The 18,846-nt window shown below is 44.4% G+C and overlaps 2 protein-coding genes across 8 annotated transcripts in view; one reads left to right on the forward strand and one right to left on the reverse strand.

Moving 5' to 3' along the window:
- The window catches only part of LOC123967514 (E3 ubiquitin-protein ligase TRIM39-like), a 16,238-nt gene extending 4,812 nt beyond the window's left edge, over positions 1–11,426 (forward strand). For 2 of the 7 annotated variants that reach the window (XM_046043636.1, XM_046043633.1), the window contains exons 2-13: positions 4,429–4,555; positions 5,478–5,909; positions 6,446–6,550; positions 6,660–6,755; positions 6,841–7,074; positions 7,451–7,643; positions 8,082–8,189; positions 8,366–8,392; positions 8,518–8,544; positions 8,969–9,144; positions 9,243–9,398; positions 10,330–11,426. In XM_046043636.1, the coding sequence (XP_045899592.1) occupies positions 4,436–4,555; positions 5,478–5,909; positions 6,446–6,550; positions 6,660–6,755; positions 6,841–7,074; positions 7,451–7,643; positions 8,082–8,189; positions 8,366–8,392; positions 8,518–8,544; positions 8,969–9,144; positions 9,243–9,398; positions 10,330–10,536 (1,881 nt within the window). In that variant the 5' untranslated portion in view covers positions 4,429–4,435 and the 3' untranslated portion in view covers positions 10,537–11,426. Of the gene's footprint in view, positions 1–1,991; positions 2,098–2,198; positions 2,249–4,428; positions 4,556–5,477; positions 5,910–6,445; positions 6,551–6,659; positions 6,756–6,840; positions 7,075–7,450; positions 7,644–8,081; positions 8,190–8,365; positions 8,393–8,517; positions 8,545–8,968; positions 9,145–9,242; positions 9,399–10,329 lie in introns of those variants that run through there. The other 5 variants (XM_046043631.1, XM_046043632.1, XM_046043634.1 and 2 more) reach the window with 5 other exon arrangements.
- Positions 11,427–16,405: 4,979 nt separating this feature from the next.
- ube2m (ubiquitin conjugating enzyme E2 M) overlaps positions 16,406–18,846 on the reverse strand; it is a gene marked incomplete in the record, with an annotated part of 9,561 nt that continues 7,120 nt past the window's right edge. The window contains 1 exon segment of the mRNA XM_046042239.1: positions 16,406–17,671. Coding sequence (XP_045898195.1) covers positions 17,531–17,671 — 141 coding nt within the window.

The raw sequence follows: 18,846 nt of genomic DNA on the forward strand, positions 1-18,846 counted from the left end.
CGAAGTCTGGGTTTGAATGGACCACACAGCAAAAGATGCAGTGTAATGACCAAGAGCAATGGCAGAAACACCGTAACTCTGGTAGCTGCATGTCTGCAACGTCCTGCGATCGTCCTGCGACATCCTGCATCGTCCTGCGACGTCCTGCGACGTCCTGCATCGTCCTGCACACGTGGGGGGGGGGTTTTACTGTGGACCCAGTTTGGTGCAATTTGGACACGTGACACGTTCAGAATGAATAGTTATACTAGAGAACAGCTCAGGGTGAAACGGATCATCGTCATCGTCATCACGCAGGTTTGATAATTGAGAGTTTATGAAGTTCTAATGAAGCGCTGAATATCCAGCGTTGTTGTTTCAGTGTTATTGAAGCTGCAGGTGAAACCAGACACGCACAGTTTGAACAAGCTGATCTAAAAAGTGCAGGGATGCAGCACGTCGGCCCCTGTGAACGGCGCCTGTGAACGGCGCCTGTGAACGGGCCCCGCACTAGTCTAAACAACCCGGCTCCATCTCTCCTGTGGGACGGGATGTTGCAGGGTCGTGACCTGGAACCCTCCATGCAGGCTCGGTCTGAACTCTCACTCACCACCTGGGGCGGGGCCTCACACCTGAATATCTGCTGTCACCGTGACTTAGCATCGGTTAGCACGTAGCTTTTATCAGCTGATCACATCTGTGTTTATACTCGTCCTTCTTGTTTAAATTCACAGGATTAAATCATCTGATTTTGTGTCAAACTGCAGCTAATAATCATTTTCATTATGGATCAATCAATATTTCATCCATTAATCGATTGATTGGAGGACAGTTTTGAGGTAACACCACTGCGGTACAGTTCAGAGGCTGATGTTGTACTTTTTAATTCAGACTGATGAGCCAAAATGTAATAAGCAAATAAATTCTGACGATTACGTTAACGTTAATATAAGAACATGTATGTAAAGTGATTAAAGTGGCTCCACCTTCAGCAGCTGCACCAGTAAAGTGTTGAACACGTGAATGTATTAATATTTATAATCCTTTATATTTTGTACTTTAAGTCACTTCCTGTAACGCTGCTGTGGATAAACAGCAGATTAACCTGGCTGCAGCCTGCTCAGGTGTGCTTCTGATTTTCTTTTTAATCAGTATTTTATTTGTTTGCTTGCAAAATAAATTACGCAACTATAATTATTTAATTAACAGTATATATAGTTAAGTTTATTAACTGACATCTTCACAGCTCAGCTGATTATTCATATTTCCGTCATAATAATTCCTTATTTATCTAAAACTGGCTCTGATAACCTCATTGCACATTTTCACATATACACAAACTGATGCATGTTAAAGAAGTAGAGCATGAAACGTGAAATATTTATTATTATTTATAGTATTTGGTTAAGTTGCTTTAACTTGAAACTGAGTTATAATAACTCAAACTTGTTCATCTAACTAACATTGAGACAACTAGAACACTGTAGTCATATCCACTTTATGAACTTATGAGTTGAAACAAATCTTCAAGTTCAGTTAACTTGAAATGTCTAATATTTATTTATCTGAACTTAAAAATGTGAGTTGAAGGAGTGTAGAATTGTTTTGTTTGACAAGAGAAAGCAAGTTTCCTTGAATGGACAATGTAATATAGATAGTTGTTTTAACTCACAGGATTAAGTTCAGACAATAAATGATCATTAATTAAACATCATGAGTTGAAACAAAGCTTTTCTTAAAGCTGAGTTTACTCACATTTTTAAGGCAGCAGTTGAACTTAAGTTTTTAAGTTGAACCAGCTAGATAATTTTTACAGTGTTTAGTTGCATCCCTCATTCTAGTAAATGTTGATCGTGGAGTTCAGGTGAGCCGTAATCATCACCTGTAGATAAAACACGTTTTATTATTCACATAAATATCCAAGAGAGCATTAAAGCATCTTCCTGCTGCTCACATGGTGTTTTAATTTAATGTGTCTGAACTTTGCTGCCCTGAATGCACCTCTCATGCAGGTGTGGTGGCCCCGCCCCCTCCTCCTGTTCCCCTTCACACCTGTTCAGAACAGGTGTTTATCAGCCTGATCAGGGATCAGAAACACAGAGAGGGACCTGATGACAGGTAGAGAAGCACTTTCCAAACACTCCTCGTCTGTCTCTATACACATGTCTTTATTTTCTGTCTGTCTGAGCTGCGTGACTCGGCCGATGTGTCAGAGTTCAGCCGTGTCAGGAGGAATGCGGTTTGACCTGACTGATTCTATAACCAACATGTAAAATAATGAAAACATGTCACTGAAACTGATTTTCCTTTCTGGCTTCACAACAGACTTCTTTTGTCTTTGCAGTGAAAACTTACCTGGTGAAACTTTGTGAAATGATCCTGTGAAAACCTGCACTTAGTCAAACAGAGAACACAAACACATGAAGACGCAGGATGTGTGAAGCTACTTTTAACTCCTTAGTGCTGCTCAGATCACCTGAAACACCTTCAGTTTGTCCGTCCAGAAACCAGAGACGCTGCATGTGTTGTAGTTTCCTTCAGTGAGAGCGGACTGTACATCCACGCTAACTGCTCACAGCTGATGAACCTCTTGTTAACGGGGACACTTGGGCTAAATGTGAACTGGCCCCACAGCGTCAGCCTTTGAAAACCGCTCGTGGTTTGACTTCTTTGTAGAATCTTTTCTGTCTGATTTGATGTTTAAAGAAGTTTTTTTTTTTTTTTTTTTTGTTCCTGTTGCCTCAAAGAACTTTTACAAACATAAAAAGAAAGCTCTTTGTGGACACAGCTAGTCCACTAAAAACCCTCTTGCACGTGGTAATAAAGTCACAAGCGGCTCTCTGAGAAGTTAAGGTTGTCTTTTTAAGAGACTTTAGGTTCTGTGGTAGTCTTAAGACCACGTCTTGATGGTCTTGTCTCGGTCACTGAGGACTCAGGATTTTATTTCAAGACCATAACTTTGGGAATATCAATAAGCTGCTTTTGCACTGTCTGATTTATTTGTTAACATCCTAACTTTGATTGGATTAAAATTTAAAATGTGGCGTTACCGTAACGACTGTCCCCCCCCTCCCCCCCTCCAGTGTTGGCGTGTTGAATAAAGATGTTCAGGTGGATTTCAGCTCTTAGTGTTTTTAATGGGAATGTGGATCTTTCAGATCTATTTGAGAAGCACCTGTGATCTCGTTCCACATTTTATTCTGTGTTGGGTAATGTGGGGAACTGGTCTTGGTCTCAGCCCCTAAAAGTCTTGGACTTGACTTGGTCTCGGTTTGGGCGGTCTGAACTAAATTAACTTTTTTTCCCGCGTCTGTCGGGAAACCTTTAGACCAAACTCACCTGAAGTTGAATCCCAGGACAGAAAAAGTGGAAGCTTGTTGACACTGAATGAAACTTTCTATTGAAGCTCTCAGAGAGGACGTGGCTGTGATCTGACATTGTGTTCAACGTGTTCGTTCTCCGGCTGAATGCTGTCTTTAGGTTTTAAATGATAGCTGACTGGTAAATCAGGAGTCTGACAATGTGAGCAGGTGCGGGGATCCAAACTCTGGAGAAACTATAGATGATCAGAGACTTTCTGAGAGAAGAGGGGTTAAATGTCTGGGCACTGTAATCTCTGCGATCCTGAAGTGACCTGGTGTCTTGAGGAGGATCAAAGAGTTTGAAGTCCAGTTTAACTTCCTGTCACAGTTTGGTTCGTTCGTCCGACTTGGGCTGAAACGTTAAAGAAGAAGTTGAGATGTTATTAACGTCTCTCCTCTGCAGCTGAAGTCACGTTACTGAGTTTCAGCGCCGCACAGAGATCTCGTACTGTAGTAGTACCACAGCGTGGAAATACTTTTACCAGTAAAAGTCCTGCATTCACAACTTTACTGAAGTAAAAATACAAAAGTGTAAGCAGCAAAATAAACCTGTAAAAGCACTCATCATGCAGAACGGCCTGTTTCAAATATTGATTATTATTACTGCTGCATATTATTCATGTGTTCATCACTTTACTGCAGCTGGAGCTCATTTTAATCACTTTGAGTTCTGCTCGTCTCCAATGAAACTTAATATTTTCTTTATTGATTAAACTTTGTATTAATATTCAGAATCTGCATAGAAACTAAAGTAAATGCAGTAATATATAAATTATAATATTATGATATATATAATATAATATTTCCCTCTGACATGTGGTGATGTATAAAGTACCTCAAAATAAAATACTCACTTTGCCCCACTGATGCTCAGAAATCTGACCTTTTACATTTGCAGCTTTAAACAGCAGCGAGCTAACAGTTAGCAGAGCAGCGAGCTAACAGTTAGCAGAGCAGCGAGCTAACAGTTAGCAGAGCAGCGAGCTAACAGTTAGCAGAGCAGCGAGCTAACAGTTAGCAGAGCAGCGAGCTAACAGTTAGCAGAGCAGCGAGCTAACTCGCCTCCCTCTCCTCCCTCCTCCTCCAGCAGCAGTATGATCATGGCGGAGGCAGCGGCCCAAGATCTGTTCTCGGAGCAGGAGCTCACCTGCTCCATCTGCCTGGATCTGTTCGACGAACCCGTCTCCACCCCCTGTGGACACAACTTCTGCCAGGTAACAGTCAAACACACCTGAGACCCGGTGTTACGCAGAGTCCTGCAGCCCGCCGAGAACCGAATGCACCTCCGAGCAGACTGTGTGGGGTCTGATGAGGGGTGTTTGTTTTCTGAACGTTTAGAGTCATCAGCATATTATTACACTTCCATTCTTTGAGGTTCAGCAAAAATATGTGGTGATTTTAAAAAAAAAACACCTTCAATCAACGAGCACAGCAAAGTGTCTGAAGAGGACCTTTAGAGCTGGACGCTGCATTCGGTAGGCTACCTGCTGAGGTGGCATCTACCTGTTTCCTCAGCCAACACGTTCAAACTCCCACCTCGCCACACATGGACGCACGGTCAAGACCTGTTGGTGTCCGCTTGTAAAACACTGGCGGGGAAACCCTGTATGTGTAGGATATTTAAGTCAGGCAGACTGTTTTTTAAGGTTACGTAAGTTGCAAGTAACGTTGTTTTTAACCCAAAACATGAGCTTTAACAACGATAGCAAGTACTTTTATTTTGAAAGTCTCACCAGAGATTGCCTATCCATCATTGCTAACTCGACCGCGGAGCCCTACATGTGCAAGAAACGACTGTAAAGGTACCCAGGGCGTTAAAAAACGACGGGATGAGACGGTGTTGAGTTACCTGCTGCGAGGTCACACGCCGATCCATGAGGATTTGTCCCGAAGGCTCGGAGACAGACTGAACGCAGATGTGCGGACCTGGTTCAAGACATCTGAAGGTGTGATCGAGCACTTCCTGCTGCAAGGTCACACCTGTTGTGTTTATTTCGTACCTGAACAGGATCATATCTCGTCTTTGCCCTTCAGACGCTTCACAGCGAGACACTGAAACCTTCTGTGTGTTTGTTTCCTAGAGAGGAATCAGGGATCATCGTTAACCTTCTTCTTCTTCTCCTGTTTTGTTTGCAGGGGTGTATCGGAGGTTATTGGGCGTCCAGTCTGGTCTGCACCTGTCCCCTCTGCAAACGCCCGTTTGATGAGCGTCCTCAGCTCAGCGTCAACAAAGTCTTCGCTCTCATCGCAGATAAATACAAAGAAGCTCGCTATGGCGCCGCAGGCTTATCGATGCCGGTCAAGAACAGGACGCCGGCGGGCGGCGTGGCCACGATGAAAAACACCAACCCGTTCCTGACGGCTCCAGCTGAGGAGGTGGTGTGGTGTGACATCTGTACAGGAGTCAAACGGCCTGCTGTCAGCTCCTGTGTCACCTGCACCGCCTCGTACTGCAATGAGCATGTCAAGCCGCATCAGACCACGCCCTTCTACGCCAAACACCCACTGTTGGACCCCCAGGAGGCCCTCAGGGGCCGCACCTGCGCGGCGCACCACCGCCTGCTGGAGGTGAGGGGAAAAACACTGATTGTGACGTTTGATCAGGATCAAATCCTTCAAAAATTGGAATAAACAGATGCAGGTTTATAAGACTAATAAAATAATAATAGAGGAAAAATAATACAACTATTTGCAGAGAAAGAACAATGTGGTCTCTATATCTGACTTTAAAAACTGCTTGTAGCCCCGCCCTAAAGCCTCCACTGCTTCCTGGTCTCTGTTCCTCTAAACGGGACCATAATTTACTAAATGAACATCATGCTGTGTTGAAGAAGGCTTGAAACTAGCGACTGAGACCATAAACTCATCAGGAAAGTGTTTACTGAGGGAATAAATCAGCTGACAAGTAGAAACATTTTCTCATAGACTTCTATACAATCACACTTCTTTCTGCAGCTGCTGGAGTCGCCCCCTGCTGGCTGCTGGAGAGGACGCAGGTTTAAGGCTCTGCAGCCTGTGATGTTCTTAGACCTTTAACATGTTGACTACTCTAAACATTTACTGTTGATCTACCTGTCTGACCTGCCGATGTGTTTACTGTCCAGGTGTACTGTCGGGAATGTCAGCGCTGCATCTGTGCCATCTGCGTCATGGAGGAACATCGGACACACCGGACCGTCTCCGTCCAGACCGAGAGACTCAACAAACAGGTAGAGAGGAGGGCCATGTGGTCTTACTATTACCAGCTGATAGTGTTTCTTCCTCCATATGAGATCGTCAGCCGATGAATGTGAGTCCTGTGCTCGCCTGTGTGTTCAGAAACTGGTAGCGAGGACGGAGCAGGAGATCCTGAACCGGATCAAAGAGAAGGAGATTCATGTGACTCAGCTGAAGAGGAAACTGGAGGGAGTCAAGGTCATACATCTTCTACATTACTTAAACTCAAGCGTCTGTTCGGAATCAATCCCACAGATTCAATAACAGTCATTTTTGTTTTCAGAACTACGCAGACCGAGAGCGAGGCGAGGTGGAGCACCTCCTGGACGAGGTGGCCGGCTCGTTGGACAGGATCCGGACTCAGGTGGTGGGCGGGATCGAGAGCCAGCTGGATGCTGTGATGTCAAAGGGGGAGGGGCTGGTAAACCGTCTGGAGGCGGAGCTTAGCCAGCTGATCGACAGGAGGGCCACGCTGGAGGTCCAGGCCATCAGTCAGGACCACATCAGCTTCCTGCAGGTGAGAGCTGGACGTTTGTTGGCTTTAGCCTCTGTTAGCATGAACATTACGACCTGTTAGCTTTAGCCTCTGTTAGCGTGAACATTACGACCTGTTAGCTTTAGCCTCTGTTAGCGTGAACATCACGACCTGTTGGCTTTAGCCTCTGTTAGCGTGAACATTACGATCTGTTGGCTTTAGCCTCAGTCTGTTAGCGCGAACATTACGGCCTGTTGGCTTTAGCCTCAGTCTGTTAGCGTGAACATCACGGCCTGTTGGCTTTAGCCTCAGTCTGTTAGCGTGAACATCACGGCCTGTTGGCTTTAGCCTCAGTCTGTTAGCGTGAACATCACGGCCTGTTGGCTTTAGCCTCCTCACCCCTCTCTCCTTTCCACAGACTTACGATGAGGCCACAGCTCCTCTAGTTGAGGATTGGCAGGAGGAGGACGAGGACGAGGAGCACTTCTCCCTGCACTTCCAGCTGGGGGAGGTGAAGAGCTCTCTGTCCGAGGTGAAAGACAAGATGGACGACATCAGGATGGGGGAGGTCAACTCCACTCCGCAACGCTACGCAAAGTCCAGAGGCTCTGGTGAGTCACAGCAGATATGCTACTCTCAGAGGGGTTAAAATTCATAATCTGAAGGTCGATCAGAACCTTTAGCAGCCAATCAGAGCGAGCTGACCAGCAAGCGTCACCAGCATGTATAAACCTGCTGATTCCCTCAGCCTCGACTTCATCCACTCAGGCGGCCATCATGTCCGTATACCTGGGCGGCCGTTCGTGTCTACACACCCTGTCATACTTTCATATTGACGGAACCATAACGACCATGTTTTATCGTGCATCTGTCCTTTTCCTTGACATCATAGTTTGGCCACGTATCTTTAAATTAGAGAAATAGTTATTAGTTAAGTGACGACTCCCACCCTTTGCACAGTGATTAGTGAGCTGCTTCCCTCTGCACGAGTGCTATGCCCGTGTGCGTTTGTCATGTCGTACTGACCTCGGCTGGTTTCTGTGTTTCAGTCCCCGAGCTGATGTTCGCAGAGAGCATGCTCAGTCTGAGAGGAAGCAGCAACAACTTGAGCGGAAGCAACGGCAATTTCAGAGGAAGCAACGCCAGTTTGAAGAAGAGTAAGTGACTGATCCACCATCAGCTGTTACATGAGATCGGGGTTTCCTCTAGGGAGCAGGGATACTGAGATATCTGACTCTGGACCAGCCGACTGCTCAGTTTTATTTTGATATGAGACGAGACAGTGAGGGCTTTTATTGTGAAAGACTGACTGTGGTTTCCTGTCTCCCTTCAGATCTAAAGAAAATCAAATCAGTCTCAGGTGGGTGTCAGTTAAATAAATTAATTATATAGATGTATATTTACATGATATCTTGATGCTAATGAATCAGTTTCTTCATGATGTTTTTCTGCAGCAGCAGTAAATTAACTTATGTTTTGTTTCAGGATACAAAAAGGTCCGAGTCTACATGGGTGAGTGTAATATTTAAACTTTTTATTATTACAGATTATTCTCTTTAAACGTTTCTCAGTTTTGTTTTCACCGAGCTGTTTTAAGGACTTTGCACACCCTACTTTTTGTTATGTTAGCATGCTATGCTAGTATTCAAATGTTAGTATCTGACAGTCTGCTAAAATGCTAACTTTGCAAGCCAACAAGCAAACACAATGAGATGATGAAAGCTGAGAAAGTCCAGCAGAATTTTAAAAAGTCAGTTTTTCAAAATGGTTGTTATTATCCTGTTTATTTACTAGCTAACATGCTAACAAGCAAACATCACATACAAAACGTTAGCCCATCAACATGCTAAACACGACGTTAAAAGTATGTTGTTTGAGTTGAGCATGCTACCGTTAGCATTCATTGTTCCCTTTGTGGCGTCCTTGTTGTTTCCAGAGGACGTGACCCTGAACCCGGTGACGGCGTACCCCTTCCTGATCCTGTCTGAGGACAGGAAGCAGGTGAAGAGAGGAGAGAAGCTGCAGTTCTACCGGAACAGTCAGCATCGCTTTGACGTCTGGTCCTGCGTCATCGCCAAAGAGGGGTTCAGTACCGGACGCCACTACTGGGAGGTCAGACCCAAGACTCACAGATGATCCAGGGCACACTGATGATTCTGATCCAGGATCCAGTGTGAAATCAAACTGTTTGTTTTGTGCACCTGTGGCAGGTGTTTGTTGGGGAGAACAAGGACTGGAAGCTGGGCGTGGTCAGCGAGTCAGCTCAGAGGAAAGGTCTGTTCGACATGAGTCCTTCTGTTGGATACTACGCCATCTGGTGGAGCGGCAGCCAGCTTAGAGCGCTCACCACGCCACCTCTTGCCAAGGTACTGACACACATTTCATAGATGTCTCATCAGCCTTTAAAATCCTGTACAGCAGTGAACTGTAGAGGCAGTATGGAAGCCCAGTAGTGTCAGGAAAAAACACAAAAGAAATACTCAATGATTCAAAAAGTAAAAACTTCTGAGGGTCGATCAGACAGAGGATACTTTGCAGGTCACAAAACGCCTCCAGTTAGGCGACCACCAAATCATCAGGGGTTCAGGACTGATTTTAGGACAAGTCGCAGTTTGACAATCTGCCGTCATCAGTTGACCTAGCATCACAAAAACCACGACTAACTACAGGGAGTCCGCTGGTCCTGCCGAGCCGCTGAGCATTTGTTGTGTAGGTTGTTTGTTTTAACGTCGGTGTGGTATTTTGGGTTCAGGTCTACAGTTTATCCGACAGCCTGAAAACCTGACAGGTGATGTGAGGCCTACTATGTAACTAGCTAAATGTTACGATGACAGCGAGCTAACGTTAGCTTAACACAGACCATGAACTGTATGCTACCAGCTATTTGTGCAGTTTATATTCATGAAAACCGAAATCTCGAGCAGAGCTCTAATGTGCCTATTTTCTGTTCATATCCAGCAACCGCTACCACTAGTTTGTCCTCTGTGTGGTCCTCCATTTTTCCAAATGTCACTTCTCTTCTTACTTCTAACCAGATGACGACTACTACTACATAATTTTGAGTTAGAAAACAATGACTTTTTATCTTCATCATTTTTATCTTCCATAACTTTTCGTTTAGTTTCTTTTCCTGGCGTTAATGGGCTTCCATAGCTCACAGATGCATTGAGCTTGTTTTTAATATTACTGATGCAGACGACCTCAAACAGCGTCGAAAACATGAGGAACTCATTGTTAGTTGTTTATAAATGGAAGAACTAAGAGGACAAATAAAACCGTGTTTGTGTCGACCTGCAGGTGAAGCATCAGCCGAAGCTGCGTCAGGTGGGCGTGTTCCTGGACATGGACGACGGTCATGTGTCCTTCTATAACGCCAAGTCGGGCTCAGAGATCTACAGCTTCACCGGATCCTCCGAGTTCACCGAGAGGATGTTCCCTCTGCTGGGCACCGGAGACAAAGAGGTCCCCCTGGTCCTCATGACCACACAGAACCACCTGGACTGAGGGACCAGGGACCGGACGGAGGCGCAGCGACGGAACCTGAGAAGAGGCAGCAGAACCGAGCAGGGACTAATGTGGGTGAGACGTTACTGGCTGTTGGCGGCCATGTTGGAGACGTCAAACTCAGAAACTTGATCTCACCACAGACTGAACCGATTTGGGTTTTTTCATTTAACAGAAGTGGGAACGTCCGGCAGTGCGTCGCTGCTGCAACGACAACAACACATCTCCTTAGTTTCTCGTTCTAACAAGATACTTTTCATATTAAAAGATTTTTTTATGTTCCACAGAATACTAACAAAATACTTTTTTCACGTTCTACCAAGATCCCACGTTTCATGTTCTACCAAGATATTTTTCATTTTATAATATCTTTTTCATGTTCGACAAGATCCTTTCCATGTTCTCACACCGTGTTGTAATCCTAATGAGAAACGTGTCTTGTTGGAGCCCGGCAGTAAAAACGTGATGCATCAGCAGAACATTACATCATGGTTCTGATGAAAATGATGTTTTGAAGCCTGCAGTTTGGTTTTCTGGGAAATGAAGGCAGGAAATCCACTAATATTTTCTAGAGGGAACAAGTTCACTTATCTACTGAGAACAGTGTGGAAAATATATATATTAGTGACATTTCTGAACATAAATTATGTACTAATGAATAAATTAAAACTTGATGTTCATATCGACACAAACTTCTCAATATGATCTTAAATCTTAAAATGTCTGTTTTTTATTTAATGTCATCCTTAATGACTGTGGCATTGTCACCGCCCCCTCACCTTTCAGCCAATCGTGAGGCTTTCGTGTCGCCAGTATGACCTGTTTTAATGTACATGAGTAATGTTTGATTTGAATGTTTGAAGCTGTTAAATAAAGACAAATTTCACATATATCTGACTCCTGTTAACGACTGTGGAGCCTTTTACTGCAGTAGAAGTACTAATACCTCACTGAAATGTTACTGGAGGAGAAGTGTGAGTATAATCAGGCCTTAAAGTATTAAACCCATGAACCTAATGTAGTGGTTTTGGTGTCACTTTCTCTTTGGAAAGTCATATTTTGAAAACAGTTTATCTAAAGTGATTGTTCCCAGGGATGCACCACATCCTGAAATATATGTTGGAGACATTAGTCCATAGTAATTCTCGTTTTCTGCCCCTGATTGGGTAATACTTGCTGCCATTGTTGGTTTGATTAATACCTTCAGGTTCAGGGCCAATCAGAGTCAGATAAGGACGGGTCTCTCGGCAGGGAGTTGAGTTGAAACAACCCGCGTCCCCTCTGAAACCAAAGTGGATGCAATAGTAGGCTACAGACGACGTCACGAGTGGGAGAAATCAAATACTAGTATCAGTGGAAATGAAGCCAAACGTCACAGTTTGTCGGCCAGTGTTCTGAGTGGTGCACGGTGGCCTGTCAGACTGTGACAGCACGCCGAGGCAGCGTGACGATTTAATAAAACATACTAATTTTCTGATTGATCACGCTGGATTTTATATGCTGTCTATTTGTGAAGAATTGGTGTGACAATGTAAATGAAGCACATGCCTACGTTATGGTGTGATTAGTTTTTTAAGGTTGAGGTATACAGTCAGACACATCAGCATTGATTTAATAAGAGAGGCTGTTTAATACATATTTAATTATCAAAATATAGTGAAGAATATAAACAACTGTGTTTAACCAATCTATAGAATTGCATCATTCACTGCTATAGAATGAACAATAGGCTGAATAAAAACTGAAGAATAAATACATAAATATATTTACTGACCAATCAAAATAAATGGTCCATCCATCGTCAACCGCTTATCCTGCGTACAGGGTCACGGGCGGCTGGAGCCAATCCCATGAGAAGTGAGTTCATAGTTTTACTGCAGCACTTTGAAAGACTACTCAGTGCTGCACGAGTCGTGTACTTATGACAAGAAAATATTTATAAAAGGAAGTAGGCCTAACACGCTCCAATACTGCACACAAGGCCTGCTACTTCTAATCCACTGATGTTCATGATGTTCATGGAAAATCCTTTGCAAAAGTCTTTTCAGTCAAATCGTATCAAAGCATTTGTCTTAGCCTGTTTATAGTTAATAAGTTATGGACATGTTGATTTAATAAGTTAATAAAATACAGTTCACATCCTATTTTTTGTGTTCTCACTGTCACACGTTCTGTGTTTATTATTGTCGTAACTGTGCGTTCAGCTCTGACACTAGTCTGTTGAGTTGTGAGAGAGACTTAACAGTTCACACTGATTTCAATAGCGAGAGCTTATTATAACATCCATTGGTATCAATCTTAATACTTTCCTGAAAACATGTTTTAAGTTATGATAAAAGTCCAGGGTGTACCCCGCCTTTCGCCCGATGTCAGCTGGGATTAGCTCCAGCCCCCCGCGACCCTGTACGCGGGATAAGCGGTTGACGATGGATGGATGGATGGAAGGTGGCAACCCTAGCCCTGCATCACTGTAGGCTAGTACACAAATCACTCCACATTTGTTTTTTACCGTTACATCATTTCTTGAAGGCTAAATCAACACTTTGACATGATACCAGTGGCACACAGCATGGTAACATGGGTCATGTTAGCTGGTGAAGTCATGTGGAAAGAGATACAACTTTGCACCGGATAACGTTAGCAACTGCTAGGCGTTAGCTGGTGAGCTAACATGACTCTCTACGTGTTTCTCCAGCCTTTCTGATGTTCACTGTGTTTTTACTCAACAACCTCTGAATCTGTTTGGTCTGGTGGGCTTCAGCACATAAACCTTTATTGTTGTTTTTATCCTTATGTGGAGTCTGTGTTTTACGGACAGCATGTCGTTAGCTGCTGTGTTGTCGCTGTAGTCTGAGAGAGGCCCGGGCGCGCACACAGGGCTGAATCCGACCCGGTGTCCTCACATTAAAAGCAGAATAGTGGCTGATGCAAGCAACAGATAAAACAGGCGCACGCTTCATTTCTAAGTGAGTTATTTTTTGTGTCTTATCTATTTTTATAAATGTATTTATATTGTATTCAAGCAAAAATACACTTCTATGCTGATGACACTGTCATTCACACACGTGCTCCTTCCATAGCACAGGCTGTGCAAGAGCTTCAGACTGCATTTCAGTCATTACAAACTGCTCTACTCAATTTAAATTTGGTTTCAAATCCTCAGAAAACAGAGTTCATGGTTTCTCAAAAGCTCGATTACAGTATCTTGATGATCTTAGCATTTTTGTGTCTGATGGTAAATCCATTGAAAGGGTGCCCTTGTACAAGCAAGGGTAAACCGGGGCGAAAGTAACACGGTGATTTTCTCAGAACCCTGACTGTGTTTTGCAGTCCAAGCTGTGACAGCACCTCCAGCACGCAAACCTTGATGGAGTTGCCAAATATGATTTTGTCACCGTTTCCCGTGGTCGTCTTCGGTAAACAGTTTTCGAGCGCGGCAAGTAAATATCTGAAGCGGGACTCTTTTTCGAATTACAAGTTGTGTCTCTCGTTTCATGTGTCACTGTAAGGATTAATCTGCAGGTTATTTAGTGCTTTAACACACCCTGAAGTTTGCCCTGTCAGAGTATAAAAATAAATCGTGTTTATATGTCAGGAGTTTCTTTTGTCCCGCTGCTAATGTGGTGACTTTTCTGTGTGTTGCAGCATTTATTAAAACATGTTTATGTCATATTATACCAACAGAATAGGCCAATAGCGTGGGTCAGAAAGACAGAGGTCTGATTCAGCCAGATGTTTCTGGACATCTCTATTAGAAACATTAGTCTCAGGTCAGCTGATAAAAGTCGCTTTGTTAAGATAATGCAGGAGGAGGGCAGAGATAATTGGGGAGAAGACCAGACCACAGGTACAGATCATTATTAAGTCTTCTCCTTGGACTAGGAGAGGAAGCTGCATGCTTATATTAAGAGAGCGGCTGATATTTATTTTGGCCAGTCTCCTAAGGAGGTCAGTGTAGTAGGTGTCAGTAAAATGCAGATCACTCATGCTGTTCTTACTAAAACCATTTTAAATTCATTTCAAAATGTGAAATTTGTATAGGCCTACTCTGTAAATAGCTTTTTAATTTTTATCTTAATTATATTGTTTATTTTCATTTTGTCCCATCTTTCTAAATTATGTTTAATTTTTTCACTGTTTCTGAAGCTGCTGCAACATGCAAATATTCCCAGTGCAGGGTCAGTAAAGACGTATTTTATTTTAATAATGTTAGGTTCATAAACATTCTCCATCTAACCATTCCCCCCCCTGTTTTAGGTGCACACATTTGCATATTAAATAAAATATAAATATTCTAAACAATTCAAGTTTGGGCTGTCAGGTTACTTTTGAAACTGAATATTTAAAATAAAAATGTAATTTAATTGTTTTTTTTAAAGATTAAGGACAAAAGATGTTTGCAGTTACACATTAACAAGGTCACAGTCATGTTTATTTATTAAATACAAGGCTGGTAACACAAAAAATCTAGCTTGTATTGTTGTGTTACTTTGGACCCAGCTGACGGGGTCCAAAGTAACAATGTGCCACTTAAGTGAAATTATACAGAAGTCGTTCTACATTTGTACAAAATACCGCCTGATATTGACAGACCACACCTGTGAGTTAGTTACCACAGCAAAAATATATCACTATCTGAAACATTATCTTTTAAAATCAGGTCTTTCTGAAAAATGGTAATTTCGCCCCTGCTCTCCCCTACATTTAACTTTTATTTAATGTACATGTTGCTAATCTAGTTAGGAAGCTCAAAGTGACGATTGGCTTTTTAGAAATAAATATACCTTTATTTTCAATGCCAAAAAAAGCTGTGGAAGCTACTTTTCTGTCGGTGATTGATTATGGTGACATATTATAAACGCAGCCTCCTCCATCTTACGGAGCCTTGATTGAGTGCATCGTGCATCTCTACGCTTTATTACAAATGCAAAGTCCCTCTCTCACCATTGCATTCTTCATGATCTGGAAAAATAAGCAAAAAGATCTACCACTAGAAACGTGTATATCAATTGATAAATTGTCATAAAGAATGTGGTGAAGGAGACACATGGTTGTTTTTCTTGAGAGGCCATTGTGTTTGAACACGTGTTTCTTCTGTCATGTTATATATGTAGCATTTTAATAAGTTGTGTTTATGTATGGCTGCTACTTTGGCCAGGTCTCTCTTGTAAAAAAGATTTTTGATCTCAATGAGACTTCCTGGTAAAATAAATAGACAAAAAGCCAATGAAAATGTGATTTATTAATAAGTAATTTAATTGAGAAACTACATACAGCCCCTTTACTAAAAACATTTATTTCTTTTTACATTTTTGTATGATAAAAGGCTGCATATTAACTTACGGGGAGAAAACCAGTAGTTCTATATATAATTATGGTCACACCTCACGTCCTCCTTAATAATCTGCTGTCAGCTGATTGGCTGCAGTCTGACCTGTGTGATCAGACTAAAACTACTCTGTCCCATTCTACACCGACAGTAATATAAAACCCAATTAAAGGAGATTCTTTCCTTTCAGGGTTGCAGGTTTGGGATCAGCTGATGTAATAATAATGATGTAATCCGATGATGTAAACCAGCACCTGTTACCACGGTGACGGTTTGAGGTCGGCGAGTTTTGTTGAACGGACGTCACAACAGCTGAAATCATTCAAGTTCATATTTTATTTAACATAAATCATATTGCAGTCAGTGTGAACAGCCGGGGTTTCAATATACACAGTAGAATCCTAACATTTCAAGCCCCGCCCCTTAATCTGACCCCGCCCACAACAAGCCCTCCCTCCCGCCAAAAATGAAAATCTAAAGCCCCTCCCCCCCCCTTAAACCCCGCCCGCCCGACTCCATAAAATAAACACACTGCCCCCGCCCACAACAGCCCCGCCCCCATGACATGACGCCACGCCCCCTGACGCTGAGTGTGATTTAGCAGCAAACTCCAAACTGATTCGGCAGCTGAACGCCATTCGCCGTGTACACCTCCACCTGCAGCCAATCATGTTCCAGTTAACCTGTATAGTTACTGTAGTTTGAGAATAAATCTGAGGCCCCTCCCTCCACATGGACGCCGTTATGTCTGTGGAGTCACTGCAGGCTGAAAACTATCAAGGTCTTACTTTAAGGCGCACCTGCTTCCACTCAGACAAGCTCCTCCCACAGCGGTTCACTAGCCCCTCCCTCCAGCGCTGACATCATCATACTGACTGCTGCTGAGTCACCGCAGGCTGAAAACTGTGTTAAGGCGTGCCTGACTCACAAGCCCCTCCCACTCTGACCACTCCCATACCAGCAAGCCCCTCCCACCCAGACTGAATAGGAGGGGCACCATTATTGTTGATGTTTGTGAGGAACGGCGTTCATGAGTTTGGAGTTTGCTGCCAGCTGACGTGTTACGGACAAACAAAAGGTGGCGAGCGGGAGGGAGGGGGGCGTGTCCTTCAGACCGCCTGTCTGATGCAGGCATCTTTGCCACTCACACAAAACAAAAAAATAAAATAAAAGGAAATCACGTGGTCATCAGCATCATCAGCGTCGCTCTCTGAATCACTGACTCACCTGAGCAACATTCACTGACCACCCACACCTGGACCCTCCCCCCTCCTCCCCTCCACCCGTCCTGTATCATCATGCTCGGCCGCCGCCATTCGCTGTCAGCCATCTTTTCAAGTCCAGTTCTGGTGTGTGTTGTCTCGGCGTCCCCCTGTGGTGTGTAAATGGTCGAATGCTGCATCTTGGAAGTAAAACAGAGAGATATGGGAGGACGGGGGGAGGAGGGGGAGGGGAGAAGGAAGAAGGGGAGGGGGTTCTTCTTTGTCTTGTGTTTTAAAACAGAAAAGCGTCTTCTGGCGTGCTGCTTTCTGTCGCCACAGCTCCTGCTTCTGCCAACGAGCAGGACTGAGGAGTAAAAGGGGGGAGGAGGGGGGAGGCAGAGGGAGGGGTAGGGAGGTGAAAAGTGTCGGGGGGGGGGGGTCTGGAGAATCTTGGGACGTCGAGTTATTTAAGACACCTCTCGAAGTAGGTGGCGCCCACGTAGCCGCCCCTCAGAGAACGATGGACGTTCTGCTCAAAGAGCCGCCGGTTCGTCTGCAGGACTTCTGCTGCCTCCTTGTTCAACGGGTCCTCGGGGTTAGGCTCCTGGAGGGGGGAGGAGTCACATTAAGCAACCAACCTTTGTCCTGCGTTACAGATCTATAACACTAACAGCTCTTTACAACCAGGTATAATAACCAGCTGTCCTCTGCAGGTGACCGGTGACCTCAGTCAGTCACATGACCTACACCTGTGGCGGCAGCGGGGCCTTGAGACGCTCCCCAGGACAATGCAAAGCAGGTTCCAACACACTCAGTAAGACATGAAGGAAACGTCCTCAGTGAACTCACTAGAAATAGATACTGTAGACCGTAGATGATGGAGTTTATCGTCAGTACGGGCTTCCAGTCCTCTCTGTGGAGCAGAAGACAGACACAGGTGAGACACGGGTGAGAGAGACGCGGGTGAGAGAGACGGGACACAGGTGAGAGAGGCGGGTGAAAGACGGGACACACAGACACAAGTGAGACAGAGGTGAGAGAGGCGGGACAGAATGACGGGACACAGACACAGGTGAGACTGACAGGACACAGGTGAGACAGGTGAGAGAGATGGGGCACGCAGACACAGGTGCGACGCAGGTGAGAGAGACGGGACACAGCAAAAAAAAAGGGAGACACAGGTCACATGTGAGACACGTGAGAGAGACGAGACACAGACAAAAGTGAGACACAGGTGAGAGAGACGGGACACACAGACACAGGTGAGAGAGACGAGACACAGACAAAAGTGAGACACAGGTGAGAGAGACGGGACACACAGACACAGGTGAGAGACGGAACACAGGTCACAGGTGCGACACAGGTGAGAGAGACGGGACACACAGACACAGGTGAGAACACAGGTCACAGGTGCGACACAGGTGAGAGAGACGGGACACAGACAAAAGTGAGACACAGGTCACAGGTGAGACACAGGTGAGAGAGACGTGACACAGATACAGGTGAGAGACGGGACACAGACACAGGTGAGACAGGTCACAGGTGAGACACAGGTGAGAGAAACGGGACAGAGGTGAGAGAGGCGTGACACAGGTGAGACAGGTCACAGGTGAGACACAGGTGAGAGAAGCGTGACACAGGTGAGACAGGTGAGAGAGGCCGGACACAGGTGAGAGAGGCGGGACACATGTGAGAATGACGGGACACAAACACATGTGAGAATGACGGGACACAAACACATGTGAGAATGACGGGACACAAACACATGTGAGAATGACG

The sequence above is a fragment of the Micropterus dolomieu genome, linkage group LG02 (genome assembly GCF_021292245.1).
Source record: "Micropterus dolomieu isolate WLL.071019.BEF.003 ecotype Adirondacks linkage group LG02, ASM2129224v1, whole genome shotgun sequence".
Lineage (NCBI taxonomy): Eukaryota > Metazoa > Chordata > Actinopteri > Centrarchiformes > Centrarchidae > Micropterus > Micropterus dolomieu.